We start from the raw sequence: 20,622 nt of genomic DNA, 5'->3' as shown, positions 1-20,622 counted from the left end.
CAATGGCGCTCAGTGAAAACCTGCAGTGAAATCCCAAGCAGGCGCTCTTTCGCAAAGCTTTCCCATTTCCTGTGAATTAATAATAGCCTTGCTGGGAAAATGGATGCACTCAGCACGGCGTCATTTAACAGCTGCATGGGAAAGTAGGAAGACGTGGCAGCAATGCGATAAGGGGTAATTTTAAATTGTGTTGTTTTTGAGTAATGTAATTCGTTTCAGTAAGCCGGGCTTTTAAAATTAAATGGATTTCAGTTTTCACAGCAGTAAAACATAATGACCCGACATGGAAAACACACCGCACTGTATCAGAGGTGTGGAAAGTTGAGAGGGATGAATAGCTGAAGCCGCTGTGGGTGTTTGCTTTTCCACTGACTGACACCAGACAGTATAAAAAAAATACTGTTTTTCCCCTCTCCTTTATTATTATTATATATATTATATTATTATTGTTGTTGTCCTTAATTGTGGAGAATCCAGAGAATAACAGGACAAATGCGAACCTGCAGCAGTGTAACACACAGTGGGGTCAATATTTATTTAATGTTTTGACATTAAAATCTTTCCTTTTTGCTGTTTTAGTAGAAAAATAGATAAAAAAAAAAAAAAAAAAAGTCAGGGTCGCTTTAATACTTCAGTTATGGCGGGAATATCTGCTGTATTCATTCAAATGAGTTGGAACGTGACGTCAATATTCTATCGTGTTGCTTTCAAGTGCTACGGGAAATGTCAAACGTTTTTCCGAGTTGGTCGCAAAACCACGACGAACAGCTGGTTGGAACTCTGAATTTGCGGGTGATCGGTACATATACTTCACTGGAAAACATTATTTTACTGCATTTCTAGAAGGAAATAATATACTTTTCTATCCATTAGACCCACGGGACATATTTAGTGACCGATTACTTTGAAAGTTAAACAGAGATGCAAAAAATAATAATAGGTAGACCTATTGTTATCTTTAAAACTGTACTGGTGATACTACTTCTACATATGTAGTCGAGACTTTGCTTTTGTCGTATCTTCCATGCTGCTGTAATGAATTTTTTTTTTCCCTTGCGGGATCAATAGAGTCTATCTATCTATCTATCTATCTATCTATCTATCTATCTATCTATCTATCTATCTATCTATCTATCTATCTATCTATCTATCTATCTATCTATCTATCTTTCTGTCTGTCTGTCTGTCTGTCTGTCTGTCTGTCTGTCTGTCTGTCTATCTATCTATCTATCTATCTATCTATCTATCTGTCTGTCTGTCTGTCTGTCTGTCTGTCTGTCTGTCTGTCTGTCTGTCTGTCTGTCTGTCTGTCTATCTATCTATCTATCTATCTATCTATCTATCTATCTATCTATCTGTCTGTCTGTCTGTCTGTCTGTCTGTCTGTCTGTCTGTCTGTCTGTCTGTCTGTCTGTCTGTCTGTCTGTCTGTCTGTCTATCTATCTATCTATCTATCTATCTATCTATCTGTCTGTCTGTCTGTCTGTCTGTCTGTCTGTCTGTCTGTCTATCTAAAAGATTTTATCTCATGCAAAACTTAGGTAAATCGACCATTATCACCATTTGAAATCCTCATCTGCGGTGTAAGAAGTAACCACAGCTATTCACAGTGGTGGAAAGTACCAAAGTCCATTTATACTCAGACTGTATTTAAATAAAGCACTTGTAATAATCTCGTCTGCCGCTGGAAATCTTCTGAATAGGTGAACGTTAAACCGGTCACGGTCGGACGTCGGAAGCGGAGGCTCTAAATTCCGAGCTTCGCCGGAGCACGCGAAGGCAGCAGCAAGGGTCCAGTGCGGAGCGAAGCGGCTCCGGATCGTCAGATCGGGACTGAAGGAGCAAGTGAAGCGGCTGCAGGAGCAGCAGGAGACGGGAGGGAGGCTCGGCTTTTGTCGGATACCGACACCGCTACTTTTTAAACTGCAGGCGCAGGAGATGAAATCGGGGTTTTAAGGCGCGTGGACAACTTCTCTGCAGCCCAAGATGACGGTGGATTTTGAAGACTGCATCAAAGATTCACCCCGGTTTAGGTAAGAACATTTATTAAAAAAAACAAAAAACTAAAAAAAAAAATCTCTGCATGCTGATTGTGTCGTTGAAACTGTTGAACGCCTTCGATTCTCTGCACGGTTGTTGGTGTTCACGAGGTAAATCCGCGGTATTTGTTTTCTAAACTGCTGATTCTTCAGTCTTTGACCCGATAAATGTTGGATTATAAATCAAGAGTTTTCGGGAACATCTGTGCGCCTTTTTTTTTTTTTTTTTTTTTCCTTTCCTTTCTTTTCTTTTTTTTTTTAATTTTTTTTTATACACAGCCTGCTTTCTTGGAGCAGATGAAGATGAGCAATGCGGCCATATGAGTTGTCACATGGTCTGAACTGGGGAGCTGATATCAAAGCCGCAGATTGGGATTTTTTTTTTATTATTATTATTGATATTCATCTGCATTTATTTGACATTGAAGACATGATGGTCCTGTTTGAGAAGAAATAAAAAAAAAATTAAAAAAAAAAAGAAGAAGAAGTGGAAATCATTTACTTGCAGTGATTTATGGCAGGAATTCACCATTGATTTCCATTTATAAATGAGCTCCTGCCTCATTGGAGTTGATGATTAGTTTGACATCATTTTACTGTCACTCCAACACGAGCTGGATGGAATTAACTTAAAACAAACAGGAGCTGGTTCATTTTCTTGCCACTCTCACTTATTGGTAATCGATTGATTGTTTGAGCTCGGGTTCAAACACTGATCACGTGGATTTACAGGGAAACTGAAGGTTTCCACACCCCACCCCCCCCAGACCGCCCTGCAAACAAAGGTTACATAAATAGGGCAGGAATTTTTCTACACCCACATCTGAACCTGGTCCTCTGCTCCCGCAGAGCCGAGAGCCTGTCAGGCTGTGAGAAGGGAAACACTGACCCCGGGGTTCCTTGTCAAAAGTGTAATCAGATCCTTTACTTCAGGAAAAAGTTCCAGTACAACATAGTAAAGTCACCGAAACGCTCCGGGAGTACCAAAAAAAACAAGTCAGGATGAAGTCATTACAAATACAAATAGACAGATTATTAGTTCTGTTTCTTAAATTATTTTTTTTCTGCCGTAGTCGTGTGAAACAATGTTTTTGGCGACCTTGGAAGTCCTTGATCTTCATACCTTGAGTGATTATCGCCACAAATTCTTCTAATTTTTCACGCATTTTTAAAAATTTTTTTATCCGTACGGCAGCTGTAGTCTCTGCCGAACTTGCAAAAAAAAAGACAGCTGCGTTTTCACAGAAAGATGCATTATGGTTTATTAAAAACTGCAAATATTTAACAAAATAAATGTGGATTCCAGCTGGCTTTAGACTTTTTTTTTTCCAGTCTTTGCCCCTTTAAAATGACATAAATGCATAAATTAACTCCCCTTATTGGGCATCAAACGGTTGTGAAATGATTTAGGAGCCCCAAAAAGACGCAGATTGTTTGCCAGCGGAAGTATAAAGTTACACAAAACGGAAACACTCCATCAAAGTACCTTTTTAAAGTCGTACTTAACTGCGCGTTATGCTTCGTGACTTCCTGCACTTTGCACTCGTGCAAAAAAAAAAAAAAAAAAAAAAAAAATCTCTGCTCGCAAATCAAAGACTTCCCAGACTTTGGCAGCGGCACCTTTTTTAACGACTGCCATCTGGAGCCGGAGGAAGCGGCGCGATCTCAACCTTCCCCGTCCTCCTCGTTTCATATGCCCGGCGGCGAGGCCACCGCGAGATGCCGAAGACTCGCCGACCTCGTTATTTACGGGCCGCGTGTCTTTGCGTCTTTGTGTCTTTGATGGGAGGATGAAGTCGTCTCTTATCTGTGAATGCGGAATGAAAATGTGCCTCCTCCTCCGCCTCCTCCTCCTCCTCCTCATCCTCCTCCTCCTCAGGTTTTATCTCACCGGTCACACAGAGTTGTTCTCATAACTGATCTTCTCCTCACAGTTTTTACAGTGCGTTTTTTTTTGTGTGTGGATGCTTTAAGTGAACAGAAAGAGATGCTGAAAGACAGTAAAACGCGTGTTTTCTGTAACGGCTCCTTTTGTGGGGCTAAAAGCGGCGCCGTTATTTAACAACCCCGGAGGTGGATGACTGGATCTAAAAAATAAAAAAATAAAAATAAAAAAGCCGGCACGACACGCTGCAGCTTCCCACACGGGTACAATCATGCAGGAAGTCGGTTCTGGACGATTATCGCTGACGTGAGGCTTTTTTTTTTCTTTTTTTTCCTCGGTGAGTTTGGACCGCTCATTTGATGAATCACTCATCGGCAGTTAGATTCATCTCTCCCTCAAAAAAACAACAACACATCGGCGCGAGCCCGAAAGACGTCGGGGGTCCGACGACGAGCGACAGTCTTAACGTTAAAAAAAAGTTTAAGGTCATAAAATGCTTTTAAAAGTCTTTATTTTCAACACGAGAGATGTGAGGTTGCGCTCGTTTAATGAAATCCACCTCAATTTAGCGTATCTGGTTATCATCGTGTGATTATTGGTTTTTCTTTTGGATATTGCCCACTTTGTTTGTGGATTTGAATTCGCGCGGCTTTTTATAAGCCGGCGAGACGAGGCGGAAACGAAAGTTCAGCTAGAGTCGGCTCGAAGGTTTCTCACGACAGGTTTGAAAGAAATCCACGTTTCTCAAAGCTTTTCTCCAGAGCCTGAGCCATCGAACCGCCTTCAGTCGCCTCTTCGGCTCCCGGGTCGTCCGCGACGTGACGCTGACACGGTGTCCTCTAGTGGACGGACGGGCGTATCACACGCTTCGGCCCCAAAGACCTCCTGAACAAACTGCGTGTTTAGTCTCCGACTACTCGGGACAGATTGTGACGCTCGCTCGAACCGCCGACGCTCTTGCACGTCCGTGCCGGTCTGCGGCGATTACGCGGTGTTTGCTCCGGGACAACACCGGCCGACGTCCCGGGCGGCCTCCTCTCCGCCGACGCGTCGACGCGACGTCGCACTCGGACGCTGAAAACCGACCGTGTGGGAAAAAAACCAAAAACGGGACCTCCAGATGTTCCGGCGGTGCAAACCGCTACCGATCGGCTCGTCCACCGTCAAAATAGGATTTTAAAAGTTTGCTGTTCTTACGAGACTTCTTACTTCCTTTTGATTGGATGGATTGGACTGGGTGGATGTGTGACGCGCAGTCGGATGGCAGGATGAGGTGGGGGGGGGGGGTTGGGGAATAACAGGATGAATCAGCAGGTTGATCCCACTGAACCCAAACATGTCGTTTCCGGCTCTGAACGTCTCGCCATCGGTTCCTTCACTCGGTTCTGTCGACGACCGGCCGCTCGTTTGTCTCAGACCGAGGACATGAAATGCCGTCCGACCTTTTCGCGGCCGGCTGGACCGTCTTTTCTTCCGCGTCGTTCAGTGAACCGCGTTTTCTGTTTTCTCTGGATTTTTTTGTTGTTGTTTTTTTTCCCCCCGTCTGTTGGGAAGTTTATGGCGGAATCGCGCACGCAAAAAAAAACCAAAAAAAACGCAGTGCCGTGAGTCCTCGGCGGTGCCCGGAGGCGTCTTCGGCTCGTCTCGCCGGATGTCCTCCTCGTGTTTTCCGGGAGGGTCTTCGTCCGTCTGCAGCCGAGCCGAGCCGAGCCGGGAAGGGATTTCTCCGCCGCGCTCTCGTTCGCTTCTGCTCCATTTCAGACTGACCTCCTTCCATCTTGGATGTGTGTCAGCGGCCCTTCTGTTCAGCCGGTCGGGGGGGCGGCGGGGATGGAGGTGGGGGGGGGGGGGTGCATTATTGTGACAATAACCCTACCCCACCCTCCCCACACACACACACACACACACTCTGCTTGATTGGTCTCCATCACATCCTTTATGTATTATTGATTCACCATCTTGTATCATACTCCATATTTCTGCTCAGGTGGGAATGCAAAAAAACAACAACAACAACAACAACAACACACCCCGCTCGTGTTTCCTGCGCGGCATCAGTTCACTGACCTCTCCTTGGTTGTTTTTTTTTGCGCATTAGATGCATTATACTCGTGCTCTGCTACCCCCCCCCCCCACACACACACACCTCCCAGGCACGTTTATTCTGCCACTTTCATTTCCGTCTGTGCGCTTCAGGTGATGTGAGCGACGGGGGGGGGGGGGGGGGGGGGATTAAGTCGGCGCTGTGCAGTTTGACGGCCGCGCGTCTTAATCGGGGATTGGCCCACATTTCGCCCGCTCGATCCGCGGGACGGGGGGAAAAAGGTGTCGCACCTGGAAGCTTCCGCATCCCGTCGGTGTCGGCCGATCTCGCCGGCTCGGAGCCGGCGGTGACCGTATTTTGGACGAGCCGGACTCGATCCAAGAAATGTGAAATAAATCGCGTTTAAGGAAAAATTCATTTAACATTTTATTCAGATTTTGTTTGTTTGTTTGTTTGTTTGTTTGTTTGGCACATACCCCCAATCAACTAACATTGAGGGGGCGGGGCTTGTGACGTTTCGGCTTCACTCCCGGCTTCATATACAGCCAGAGGAACTGTTTGAAAGTGAAAATCAGCGACGTGGTTTTAATGATTTAATATAAAGTGCGTTTGTTGATGCGTTCCATATCCTGGAAGTTAATTGCTGATTTGTGTAAATGGAGATTTAATCCCCGGTGGAGATGCTTTTGAGACGCAGAGATGATGTCATCCCTTTTGTCCCTTTTGTGTCGGCGTCTCGGAGAATCGCTGCAGGAGCGCCCGGCCGTCCTCTCTCATTTCATCTTCAATGAATGGCGAGACGTTTCACACACTGCACACACAAAGAGGCCCCCGAGAGGCCGGGCGCTGCATACCGAGCTAATCTGCTCCCGTCGGACGTCCTGAGAGGTGACAACAACAAAAAAACAACAACAACAACAAAAAGACCTGGACCTGTTTGCGCGAACGGTTTTATGAAGTGCGATGAAATCTTCAACAGCCGGACCCTTCGCGGCTTTTCAGCCCCTCCGGACTCTCTTTCAGAGTCGGCCATCCGGCCGTCGCCGCAGGTTGAGCCTCGCCGGACGTTGAATCGGCGCTATGGCAACGTCTCGAGAAACCCGAATGATGGACGAGGTTTTGAGCAAATTTGCAATTGGTATTCCTCGCGCGGGCCGCGGAGAAAGAGAGCGGCGATGACTGAAGAGGCGGGGGGGGAGTTAGAAAACAAGAGGCGGGGGGGGAGTTAGAAAACAAGAGGCGGGCCAGCCAGCGAAGCGTCACACACACACACGCACACACACACACACACACACACACACACACACACACTGAGCAGATTTTCAATGCTGATAATCCCCCTCCCCTCCCTTCCCCTCCGCCCCCCCCCCCCACTCCCGCCTCTTTGGTCCCACTTCACAGTGTGGGTGAACAAAATCGCTCACAACTTGGCATTTGTTTTTCCTGGCTGATTGGATTATGGTAATGGGAGGCTGAAACATCTGATCTCAATTCTTTACGGCTGCACATATCAGATGTCTCGTACTGAAAATCCACTTTTCCCCCCTGATGTGCGGGAGAAGGACTCCAATTTGAGGTCATGTGTTTTGTTCCCCCCTCCACCCGTCCTCCCCCGGAGAAAACATCTCAAAACATGTGAGAAGAACATGTGTGTGTGTGTGCGCGTGACTAACGACAGGTTGCAGGAATCTTTCCCTCATCGATAGTTCCCGCCGACGTTCCCCGCCCCGCGAAGCGAAGCCGCCGGACGCCCCTTCTTTCCGCCTCTCCGCTCCGACCACGTCACGTTCAAAGACGCAATCGCAAAGACCGACGCTCTCCCGTCCGAGCGGCAGCCGGTTAGCTGAGCACCAGGACCAAAGACGGCGGAGAAACAGCCGCCGGTCTCTGAAGAAACCAAACAAAACTCCCATTTAGCGGCGCCTCTAAAGCTCCCCGACTCATTTTATGTCCCCTTTGTTTAGTTTTGGGGATTTTGCTTCTGTTTTTTTTTGTGTGTGTGTTTTTTTTAGGGCCAAAAACAGCAACTTCCTGGAATCTCTGCAGCCTCTGAGTCAAGAAATAGTCTGACGCATAACTTTTTCTACTTCAGTTTTTTTTTTTTTTAAATGGATTAAATGATAACTAACAAAGTCCAAAATGGATTTATTTTGACTCCTGAAGACTCACTTCCAGGAGATAAATGCCGGTGTTGAACTCTTTAGCTCACAATAACATTGGTTTAGTAGATATTCTCCTTATCAAGCAACCTTACTTCCAACACGCCGCATTTAATATAACGAATGATTAAAAGGCACGAACAGCAATCTCAGGATTTTGCGAATTCATACTCGCTGTTTGTTGTACGTGAAAGCTAAATTTTGTCTTCTTGTCAAAACCCAGATTGTTTAAAACGCCTGAATCGTCGCAGAAGATCCAAATGGATCGCGAATTGGAAAATACCCAACTTCCTCAGCACATATCAGCCGCGATGTCGCGGACCCGTCTCTCAGCTGTGTTTTCAGTATCTTTTTTTATTTGTATTTATTATTATTTTTTTTTTATAAGCTCGCCCTCCCAAGTGAAGGCGGCACGTGAGGAACCGTCCTCCCGGGTTTGGGCTCTTTTTGCTGGTGGCTGTGCGTCATTTGTCGGCAGACGCGATTAACCTCCACGACGAGCCCCGACGCTGAGTTTCGATCTGGGTTTTCGCAGGACAAAACGGCGAGTTCTGACTAACGGGTTTCACTGTTTGATGCCGATGACCCGGGGGGTTGCTCGGAAAGCCTCGCTCCCGAGAGAGAGAGAGAGAGAGGCAAAAAAAATTTAAAAAAAAAAAGCCGACCGGGGAAGTTTCCAGGTGTGTCAACATCAGCGCATGCTGCACGGTCTCTACCCCGTGGGGGTCAGGAAATGTGATGAAGTTATTGATAGAAGTGTGTGGGGTTGGAGGGGAGGGGGGGGGGTGTTTTGTCATCACCCGAGGGAAATAGCAAAAAAAAAACCAAAAATTACAAAATGACTGAAGGGCAAAAAGCGAAGTCGCCGCCCTGAAAGTGTGACGAGGAGATGATGAAGGGGAGAAGTCGCTGAGCTCGGCACGGATTTGAAATGCTGAATCACACGTGTACAAGCATCTGTTTTTGATTTGTTCCATCCCTGCCTAATGCCGCCCCCCCCCCACTCCCCCTCCTCCTCCTCCTCCTCTTCCTCCTCCTCCTCTTCTTCCTCTCCGTCCTCCCCTGCCTTTCCTCTGTATGCGGGGGCAGGACTCCCCGGCCGCGCCCGGGCCCAGAACCGGGTCCTGGGACGGGTCAGGAAGTGCGTCAGTTGGCTGGAATATTAGAAGCAGGTTGGGAAGTATGAGGGCAGCACCCCGGGGAAGACCCCCCCCCCCCCCCTCCACCCCCCTCCACCCCCCTCTCCTTATGACACCCAGCCGTCTCCGAGTCAACGAGTAAATCCCTCCAAATGCCCTCGAACGGCTTCCAGCGTTAATAAGAGTTCAAGTTCGGCTGCACGAACGAGGAGAAAATACGGTTTATATTCCGCCACTTTATTCCAAAACCTGCTGTCAGTGAGGAAACTGATTATTGGTTTTTAATTAATGGAATAAAAAGTAGATTTCCAGCTTCCGGTCTGTCAAAAGTGGCGATTTCTTTTATATGTCAGTTGAATAGTTGATTGAACATTAATGTCAATGACTTGCTGACTGTTGTCTGATGTTTTATAGATAAACTACTGATGGATTAACAGAAAAGTTCCACCGTCAAATTAATGACCAATTCAATAAACATAATTTGCAGAGTTTGGGTCTATTATTGGGTTTTGTTCATCCTTTTTTTTTTTTTTTTTTTTTTTTTATCGTTTCCCCACTTTGTAAGATCTTCATTAAGCCTGTGGAGGCGTCGTTACATTTCATGCTTTCATAGTTAATTTGCTATCAATCGACTACAGTTCCCATCATGCCTCTGCGGCAACAAGCAGGAGGTACGAAGTTGGAGACTTTAGCCTGTATTTTATTTATTTTTTTATGTCAGTTTAAGAGCTTCCTTTTGCACTTTCCTCATAAAAGTACAGACAACTCTCGCCAGGTTACTTTTGATACCGAAGAAAATGTATAAATATGATCAGGAGCCGTGATCTGAGGCTCTCAGCGGTGCGTATTTTTCCACGATTCCTATCAGATTCCTTGATGTCCGACATCGACAGCTCGCCGACCCCGACTTTGTTTCACAGTTTGTTTTATTTCTCCTCGTGTTTTTTTTTTTTTTTTCCTTCCGTCTGTTGCGTCTTATTATTTCATCGACCTTGTCTGCGTTCACTAAACTGACAGCTCAGTCTGCGTTTTGCATTCCACGTCACTGGTTTTGTTTTCATTGTTTTCTCGGCCGTTGTTGTTGCGGCGCTCCCCCGGAGAGTTGCGGTGCGGGAGGGGGAGGTGGTGGGGGGGGGGGGCAATGGGCCGTGACTTGGCTTCATTTTGTTTTTTCTCACAAAACTGTGTAATTCTGCCCCTCTCGCTCCGAGTCGGAGCCGTGATCCTCCGGAGGCTCGTTTTCAGGGCCGTGTTTCAGCGTTGTTTTAACTCGGAGCAGGCAGATCTCCCATGATGCACCTCTCTGCAGCCTGCACCAAACTTTTTGCACGTCAGTCATCGCTGTTGGATTACTCGTGGGTTCGAGTTTATTCCCGTTAAAAAAAAAAAAAAGAAAAAAGATCTCTCGGCATAATCTGCGGGCTGTTAACTTCGCCTCCGTGTTATGCTTCCTCGCCGGCGGTGCCGGGGTCCGCTCAGGTCTCCGCCCGGTTGGCACGCCAACACTCGGGCCTGTCGGACGGGGTCGGGGGTCACGGGGGACGGGCGGAGGGTGACGTCAGGGCCGTTCTGCTGACTTCAGACCGGAGGAAACACCTGCGGGAAACGCAGAGGGAAGCGACATCTGGCAGCTCTCCTACCGTCAGTCATGATGGGTCGGCGTTTAAAAGCGCGTCCGCGTGCGAGTCGTGTTTAAAGCCCAGCTCGGACCAAAGATTCACGACGAGATCAAACTGTTTTCTAATGTCGCGGGTAAAAGTTGCACGATGTAATAAAAGTGGAACGTAGCTTCCGGGTCTGAGAAACGAGGCCGACGCGGAAGCGTTCTGCGCCGCAATACCGCCGAGTGCCACTAGAGGTCGGCTCCAAAAAAGCCTGCGGTGCAGTCAGGTCACGGCCGTCGGCGGGCGGGACCGCGTGACGCCGGGTTTTTCCAATCGGACCGAGTCGGATCCACCCAGCTCGTCCAAATACGGTCACTTCCTGCTCCAAACCGCTCGGATGGCGGCGACCAAAATCCGAACCCGGGGCTTCGTAACGTCCGCTCACAAACCGGCGGGCGACGTCGCTGTTGGTTGCCGCTTGGAAATGACCCGTCTCGGCTCGACTCGAACCAGACGACGGTGTCGACTCGGCTTGCGGACGTCGCCGGCGGGCAGTTTCAGAACAATGTTTTTTTCCCCCGCTCATTAGAGGAAACGCCGACTCCGGCAAACGGGGAAAAAGACGAGAGGAATTGACAAAGGAGGGGAAATTTGATGATGTGTCCGAGTTCACGGCGTGGATTTTTGCGTCAGAGCCCCTTAAAACCAGAAGCGGAGAGAGTCGCCGCCGCCGGGGTGTTGCCCCGTCTCGTCTCGTCGCCGGAGAGACCCCGGAGAGCCGTCCGCGGGTTTCAAATCGCTTCTCGTCGTGAATCTTCGGCGCGAACCGAGCCGTCGGACTTTCCAGCCGTGAGTCGTTTCGGAGCGGAGGGGACGTGAGCGTAACTTCGCGTAGGAAAAGCCGCCTGTCGTTCGAAACTTGTTGTTTCTGCGAGCGCCATCTCTCTCCGGCTTCTAGACAGGAAGGAGCTGAATGCTTCACACGTCTGGTATGTCTTTCTAGTGCGAGCCAAGCTGCATGTTTAGCCCACAAAAATGCCGGGAAGACTCCCAGCTCAGCCCCACCACAGCCGGACACATCACGCCTGTGTGCAGGGATTTTCACTGTGTGTGTGTGTTTGTGTGTGTGTGTGTGTGTGTGTAGCGGGGGGGGGGGGGGGGGATTCAGCTATTCCACCAAAATGTCAGGGTGTTACACTGCAGGATTGGCTTACTGTGAGCTATTCTGCGCCGCTTCTTTACCCGGCCAGCCTGGTTTGCTGCCTAGGAAAAAAAAAAAAAAAAAAGTCTGCGAGGAGCACCGTGTCTGTAGGCTTTATTGTCTTCCTCCCTTCAATGGAACATTGTCCAGGCCGGTTCTCACAGCCTCTTCTGGATCCTCTCCCTCTGTGTGTGTGTGTGTGTGTGTGTGTTTCGTCTTTCGTCTTTCGTCTCCCTCGTCCCGAATATCTCCTTTTGACATTTTTGTGTGTTGCAGTCATCTCGGACCACCCTGAGTTAGTATAAACCTGCGCCGCCAGCCGAGACCTCTCATATCCTGACCTTTCTTTGGGCCTGTCAGCCTCCTGACGAACGGCGGCGTCCTCCGCCTCCGCCTCCGCCTCCGCCCAACAATGCTGTTGTGACGCCACGCACATCCTATGTAATAATAAACACATAGTTCGAGACTGTCCATTCAAGTCCCGCTTCCTCCTGGTGACGCTGCGCAGGAAGTACTCGCGGACCCGACCTGTAAACGCGACGGAGCGGCGCGGCGCTGAAAGGGTTAACCTTTTTTTTTTTTTTTTTTTTTTTTTTTTGCCGTGGCGACTACACCCAGCTGGTTTGTTTTAAAAAAAAAATTAAAATTAAAAAAAGCCTATTAAACCTGTCATCATGCAGCGGTGACACTTTTTTTTTTTTTTTTTTTTTTTTTTTACCCTATTGTCCTCCGTCCTCTGACGAGATCTGATCCGGCCTCCGAGCCGAACAACTTCTGAAATACCGACACCAGAGATTGACCCTCTTAAACCCACAAACCTGCCGGAGGGTTCGAAAGACGTTTTTTTTTTTGTGAGAGCTCGGGGAAAACACCGGAAAACAGAGAGGGAGCGCTCGATTTCAGCTGAAATGCAGCTGCTTAATGAAGCTGAACATAAAATCAATCAAGTTCAGTTTCTTGTATGAAACACAACCTTTGAACGAGAATTTTATTTGCGCGTTTTTTTGTGTGTTTTTTTTTTTGTCTCACTCGATCCCTTTTGGGTTTCTTTCCTCTCCTGCCGGTTTCCGCCGCCGGAGGGAGAAGGAGCGCTCGTTTTCGATGCGGCATCACGTCCCGAATGAAAAGCGCGGCAGAATCGTCGGGTCGGCGGCGATCAAAAAGGTTTTCAGTTTGCAAGCCTGCAACCGAATTTCGAGAAGCTTCTAACCGGCACAAATCCGCCGTTCGCGCTCGCCGATCGCGTCGGAATTAACATCAAATACGTCCTTCGTCGATCCGTTAAACCGATCGATTCGGTCGCAGCTGCGGCTTCAGCTGTTTACGGCCTCGGTGTCAGCTGACCGTTGCGCAAACGGGAAGCAGCGAGAAACCCCGAGAAGGAACGGTCATTTCAGCGTGATGTTTGGTCGTGTGTAGTTACAGGCTGTTGCATCACGCCCGCAGCGCTCTTCCCCTTTTGAATGCAGCTGCGGTGGTTTTTACTCTCGCTGATGTTTTATCCATTAAAGCTGTGAGAGTGAAAGCCGGGTCCTTGTGTGTGTGTGTGTGTGTGTGTGTGTGTGTGTGTGTGTGTGTGTGTGTGTGTGTGTGTGTGTGTGTGTGTGTGTTGTTTTTCTTTGTGTTGATATCCGAGTGGGAGTTTTTATTGTTTCTGAGACGTCCGGAACGACTTCACCGCTGACCCACAACAGCCGGAGGTCACGCAGGTCACGCAGGACTCTCCAGATTCATTGTCTCCTTTTTATTTTCCAAGAACGATGGAGTCAGCGGGAAGTTCAGGACTCGTGGCTGCTTCCACTTTCGCTGCGAACACCGGAGAGTGAAATTGACGGTTGCATTTATAGATTCCCTCCTCCTCCTCCTCCTCCTCCTCCTCCTCTTCCTCTTCCTCTTCCTCCCTGGAGGCTGTCGTCCTATTATAAGCGTCAGTTCGAGCGTCTTGTCTCGGTCTCGAGCGTTCATCAGTTGTCGCTCGCCCGATCTCTGTAATCTCCCGTTCCTGTGGTCGTCGTCGTTCGGCGCAGAGTTGTGATCTATTATCAGCTAATACAGCCGTGACCACAAAACTCCCGAGGCTTTCAGGAAGTTGAATAGTGTGTGGAAAAAAAAAAAAAAAAAAAACTTGCCGAAAGGGACAAACAACATTCAAATCTAGAGGTCGCATTCGGTGTCGATAGTTTTCCGGCTTTTGGACATTTTCAGCCTGTAAAAAGTGTCCAGAGCTGCTTACGCTTCATTTTTTTTTTTTTTTTACACGATACCAAACGGAGAAAAGCCGAACGGTCGGTGCCGGCTCCGCCCGTGATTGGTTGTTGTTGTTGTTGTTGTTGTTGTTGTTGTTGTTTTTTTTTTCACGTTTTGCCGAGCCCGAGCGTGAAAAAGTCATGTCGAGTTTTGACCGAACAAACGCAGAACGAAAGCGAAAGCAAAGCGTCGCATATCGAACTCGTCATCTTGGCTCCTGATGTGTCCTGCGGGGGGGTGGAGTGGGGGGGGGGGGCCGACAGGTGTATTAAAAATGCGTCTCTTCGATAGGCTGGTTGGCGGTCGACGTGCACCAACGATCACTCCCCAGCCGCTTATAAAAAAAAACCAAAATAAATAAAATAAAGGTCGGAGATCGACGGTCGAACGTACGAAAGATAAATAGGATTATTATTATTATTATTATTATTTTTTTTTTTTTTCTTTCTCCGGACCGTCTTCGCCGCTGAAATCTCTCCAGCTGTCTGAGGGCAGAACGAAAGGAGATCTTGTGCAGGAGACGTCTGCTCCGACGCTGACCCGCAGTTAAAGCTTTGAAATATTAGTGGAAAGGCTGACGGAGGCAAGAAGAAGAAAAAAAACAACAACCTTGCAGATCCTGCAGCAGAGAGAACTTTCTGCCACGTTAAGAGGAGGTTTGTAAATGCGGAGCTGCTCTTTGACACGTCCGTCCGCGCTCTTTTAAAGAGCGAGCGGCTAATAATAATAATAATAATAATAATAATAATAATAAAAAAAAAAAAAAAATTAAGTAAATAATCCAGATGTTTCTGCGCGGCACAAATTTCCGAGCCAGACGAGTTATAAACGGAAACGATGCTGTTTTTTTTTTTTTTTTTTATTCATTTTTTTTTTTAAATCAGACTTCAATGAGGAGGAAGCAGCTACGCTCGTCTCATTTGCATATTCTCCTACATGAAAGGGGCCTTTTCATCGCGCGGTGATTTATTCCCTCGCGGTCTCTTAAACTCGTGGACAGATGTTTATTTGTTTTTATAAATCCAGATCGGGTGGACGTCTCTCGCCGGCGTCCGAACGCGTGTTCGTTGGCCGGCCGCTCTGGATCTGAACCCCCCCCCCAAAAAAAAAAAAAACGAGCGGGAACGTCGTCGTCAGCTGTTGTCGGTCTCTGTGGCTGTGAATCAAACCGAGAGAGAGAGAGAGAGTTGTGTGTTGTGTGTTTTTGGCAGACAAACCCTCTTCCTGTCCTCGTTCCTCAGCCTGGAGGGCGATCAGAGATTTTGCGATTTGAGGGCAGCTGCTCGGAGGTCACGGCGGGGTCAAGTGTCGGGATTTGGCAGACGGCGTCCGCCGAGCTCGTGGAGGGGCCGGTCGTACGTTGACTTCTCGGCTACGAATGCGCCGCGGTGTTTTTATTTATTTTCGAGCGAGCGCGTCATCCGATTCTGGCTGTCAATCATTCGCCGGTCCCCCGGACGGTGAATCTCTCCGACTCGGCCGGTACCCCGGTACTCCACTATTAAACGCGTTCTCGGCGACTACCGGACGGTTTACCGTGAACTTTTTGAAGCCCCCCCCCCCCCCCTCAGAATAATTGACGGTAATTTATGCGATCTCTATAAACCAGCAGGTCAAAATTCATTCGGCGTTAGTATTTGGGGGTTTTCGGACTTTCTTGGACGATCAGAAATGACGCTTGTTAAAGATTTGAAACAAATTATTCTCGGTCCAGCTCGGGTGCAAAATGAATAAATTGCCAGAAAATGAATGTCCGCATTGTCAGCAAGTTATAGATAATACTTGTGATTTAAATAAGAATAAATGTCTTTATTATTTATGTAAAAAGAATACATGTAATACACAAACTGACAGTTTTCTCTGTAAAAAAAAAAAAAAAAAATAGTCATTATAAATCTCATTCACGACAGAAAACAACACAGAAAACCACCGGTGACAGATTAATTTAAGAATATATCTAAAATTATGATTTTTTTTTTTATCAAATTAAATTTTTTATCAAATATGATACAGTAAGCCAAGCAGGTTAGTTTAGTTTAGCTTAGACTGGAAACGGGGAGTTTTAACCTCTCGTTGTTTCTATGATTGGGTTTTTGAAGAATGAAACAAGACATAACGTATAGTTATATACATAATTAATGACCTTTTATATTTTTGTTTCTCCAGACAAAACGAGGCGAGCGGTTTCCTTTTGTTTTAGTCTTTAGGCGAAGAGAAGTTAAAATGACGGACGTGGAAATGGTTTGTGATATTTCCCAAAATGTGAATCTTTAATTTGACAGTTTTCATTTCTGTAATGAGGTTTGTTGACGGCCCGAATCGGGCAGATTTTCTATCTTTTTTGGGAGGGTGGGGGGAGGTGGAGGGGGGAGGGAAGGGGGGGTCATCCCATCTCGCTAACGGGCCGACGCAGCAATTTTACACGAGAAGATCAGTTTACGCCGTCACGGGGGAGAACTTCGATTTTTGTTGTTGTGGAAAATGGATGAAATGTGGCGATATGGATACAGTAAATACCAGTGTTTCAGATTTTAATTTGTTTTAATTGGTGTCGATTATTATGCGTTCCTCTTTTGAAATTAACCTACTCCAGCAAACCAGCGATAAAATGTATATAAATCTTTTTATTTTTTTATTTTTTTATGAACCTTTTGATTACTTTTGGTTTTCCTGAGCAGTTAAAGTGTCAAGGAAAGATTGATTTTAGAGTAGAAATGAACGAGATGGTCAAATATCGATTTATTAAACACCGTCATTAATGAAGCAGCGCTTTTGGTTTCAGTGTCGGGCCTTCAAAAACTCGTTATCGCTTCGGTTTGTAGCTTCAACTCCTTTTTTGTTTTTTGGCAGCAAATCGTTGTTTTGCTGTTTTTGTTGTTTGTTTGTTTGTTTGTTTGTTTGTTTTGGGGGGGCGGGGAGGGGGGTTCCGAGGAGGAGATGGAAATGGAGATGGTGCCCGGGACACCAGACAGGGCAAAAGTTCAGCCACAGCAGGCGGACCGGTCACCTAAGGTGGAGCGCCTCACCCGCCGCCAGACGAGATATCTCCTTCGGCGAGGAAAAACATCTGCGGTGTTGATTTTGGAGCGAGAGGTCGGGACGGAGGGATATGTAACGTCGGCCAGATTCGAGCTCCCTCTATCTCTGCACCTCCCCCTTTCGTTCTCCTTTTTGTGAACGTCGGGCGGCCGTGACCTCCCGACGTCCCTCGGCTGTCCCGCTGCGATTTCGGGGCGAAACCGAAAGAAGTTACCGTGCCGAATTTTGTCACCCGATTTAAAATCGGCGCCGGAAGTACGCGCGTTTCTTTGTGCGCGCCGGGCAAACGCAAAGAGTTTCGGTTGCTCCGGGTGCGTCCTCTCCCTGCGGCGTCCGTTACCGCGGTGACGATCTCCACCGGGTCACGAGGCGAGCCGGCGTCGCGGCGCCAAAATGTCAGCGTGCACACGTGTCTGTTTCGAGACGCCGTGTCGAATCTGATTTGCGTTTCAACATGCACACGCACACGCGCACGCACACACACACACACACACACACACACACACACACACACGCACACACACTGCTGCTAAAATAGAGCCAGTTTTTTTTTTTTTAAGAGGACGAGCTCGGTCAGGTGGCCGTTCGGCCGGTCGCTGTCGGTTCAGCCTCGTCTCCGCCGAGAGCCTCGAGGACAGGGGACGCTTTTGTCTTTTTCGTCGTGACAGATTTAGATGTCACAGTTTGAAGGATGGAAGAAATTAGTATTATTATTTATTTTATTTTTTTTCCTCTGAGGACCGTTTGATTGTCGGTTCTGTCGCTGCTGACTGATTTTATTTATGAAGACAAACGGCAGCAAATCCACCGGGGGCTCTTTTGCAAGTGAATTATTAAGATGATCCATTATTGTTGTTGATTACTTACTGAAGTGAAGTTTTCTCGGGGTTTTACGACATAAACTGAACATCTTTGGGTTTTGGATTGTTGGTCGGACGAAGCCGGACATTTTCAGGCGGCACTTTTAAAACGCTTCTCTTTTTTTTTTTTTTTTTTTTTTTTAGATTAAACAGGCGTCACATAATTGTCAGCTCACTCTGCAATTAAAATAATTAGTTGTATTCCTACAAGTCGAAGGTTTGTGACATTCGAAATGGAGCTGCAGTTATTGATAATCTTCATCCATCAATCTTTTTTTTTTTTTTTTTTTTTTAAATCTGTGATTTTTAGATTTACTAGAAAATGTAAAAAAAAAATTAAAAAAAAATAGTGAAAATATTACATTTCTAATAATCAAAAGGCACAAAGAAACAAACGTACATAATGGATGGATGGATGGATGGATGGATGGATGGATGGATGGATGGATGGATGGATGGAGAAGCCCCCCCCACACACTTGTAGACCATATTTACATATGACCCAATAACCCGTCCCGAAAGCATACACTACCCCCCCACCCCACCCCTCCACCCCTCCACTCCCCCCGTGATGGATCCGATGCATCCACAAATTCCGCAGCTTTAATGCTCGGCCCTCCAGCGTGTCGCAATCGAAGCATGAATGAGTAATTATTGCCGCGGCGGACGTGTCACTCCGGCGAAAGCCATTAGTGCAGATGTGTGTTTGCTGAGGAGGATTTTTGAAGAAATGCGAGCGCTCTCTCTCTCTCTCTTAAGTCTGAGGGACGCATCTAAAGCTTTCAAGTGGAAATAAAAAGCCGGGGCTTATGAAACAATAGTCAGGGCTTTGAACACATGTTGGGGGAGGGTTTTATCGGAGACATTTGAACTCCCGCTGCACCTTAAACGCGTCGGGGTCGGGTTACTCGGCGGTTACGGGAGGGCGGCGAGCGTCAACCCTAAATCAGACGGATGATGAAGTGAATGCGACGCCAACTGGACGTAAAGTGCAAAGGTTTGCGCGGAGGTCAGGAGGTCAGGAGGTCGAGGTTTTGCAGTTACAACATTGGCTGTTTACACTCTGGGTCGCAAATCGTTTGCTCACCCCGACCCCCTTTTTTTTTTTTTTTGACCGTTGCTCCTCCTGTCAAGTCAAGCTTTTTTGTTTTGTTTTTGTTTTTGTTATTGTTGGTGTTAAATCACCAAACTTTGATGCTTTTATGGCACCGACTGAATTGTTTCGGTACTCTTTGGTATCAAAACAAAAAAAGAGGCCCTTGTCGTGTGTACCAAATGTTAAAACCTAAAGGCCACAACGACACGAACACGTCTTCATTTTAAACCTCAACAAAACTGATTGGCACCTTTAACATGTAATGTAGTTTGTCTTCAATTAGATTAGATTAGATTTTTTTTATAAAGTTGGTATATCGCATCATGAACTGGTATTCAAATCATGGTGATGGTATGATACTGAATCCTGTTGAAGGGATCTGCTCCAACTGTTACGGCAATAAATACACTCAATCTAATGTAGTGAGTTCGTTGACAGTGGAAATAAAGTGAAGTTACTCCCGTAGGTGATTTTTTTTTTTTCTTTTGTGTGCTTTATGTTTTTATGTTGTAGCTTTTTTTTTTTTTTTTAGAACAGATGCAATAAAAGACACCCGCAGCTTCAGCCTTTTTGGGGCAAATCATAGCTCGACATGCCTGCGAGTCGCTGCTCGGGGTTCAACCAACGCTCAAAGTGTGTCTTAGTTATTGCTCTGAAAAACGAACGGGGTGGATTTATTTTCAGCGGTTGGCATCACATAGCCTGGGGGGGGGGGGGGCCTTCTTGACCCTGCATGATGTAGTTTAGATGAAGACCAGATGGCGTTAGGAGCCATGCAGCTAAGAATAACCGCCTAGGCTTTCCCAGCCCCCCCCCCCCTCCCCCCTATCAGCCATTCAGCCCTGCAGTTCAGCCTCAATTAGGGCACTAAAGCAATCAATATTGGAACAAAATGCTGCCTTTTCTCCAGACAGGAAGCTGCTTTGTTACAATGGGGCACTCAGACAGGCAGACACCCCACCACCCCCACCCCCTCTCCAGCCCGCCCATCTCCAAGGTCCTCCCTTCCCCCTCCTCCAACCCACACTAGCTTTCTCTTCCTTTTTTTTAAAATTACTATGAGATGGAAGATGCCACACTGCATCTCGCTCAGGCTGGGCACTACATACTGTATATATATATGTATTTAGACATTTATTTTGGTATTCCCATTGTCCTGCTTCTTTACAGTTACGTTTTTACCTTTTAGTTGACAGCTTTAGTTATTGATTAGTTTACAGATTAAGATTTCACAAAAAAAATATGATGAGCTTCATAAAAATATGATGCATCGATTTGACTTAAAAAACTCTATTATTTTAAATATTAA

At 46.9% G+C, this 20,622-nt stretch overlaps 1 protein-coding gene across 3 annotated transcripts in view; it reads left to right on the top strand.

Annotated features, from left to right (window-relative positions):
* Positions 1 to 1,833: 1,833 nt before the first annotated feature.
* acap3a (ArfGAP with coiled-coil, ankyrin repeat and PH domains 3a) overlaps positions 1,834 to 20,622 on the top strand; it is a 60,740-nt gene continuing 41,951 nt past the window's right edge. For all 3 annotated transcript variants that reach the window (XM_069710882.1, XM_069710883.1, XM_069710881.1), the window contains exon 1: positions 1,834 to 2,033. In XM_069710882.1, the coding sequence (XP_069566983.1) occupies positions 1,987 to 2,033 (47 nt within the window). In that variant the 5' untranslated portion in view covers positions 1,834 to 1,986. The remainder of the gene's footprint in view (positions 2,034 to 20,622) is intronic.

Source organism: Brachyistius frenatus, unplaced genomic scaffold, assembly GCF_029030835.1.
Source record: "Brachyistius frenatus isolate BFR_SWC_R1_liver_20210118 unplaced genomic scaffold, ASM2903083v1 Contig_95, whole genome shotgun sequence".
Lineage (NCBI taxonomy): Eukaryota > Metazoa > Chordata > Actinopteri > Embiotocidae > Brachyistius > Brachyistius frenatus.
This window is presented reverse-complemented; position numbering and strand designations above follow the sequence as displayed.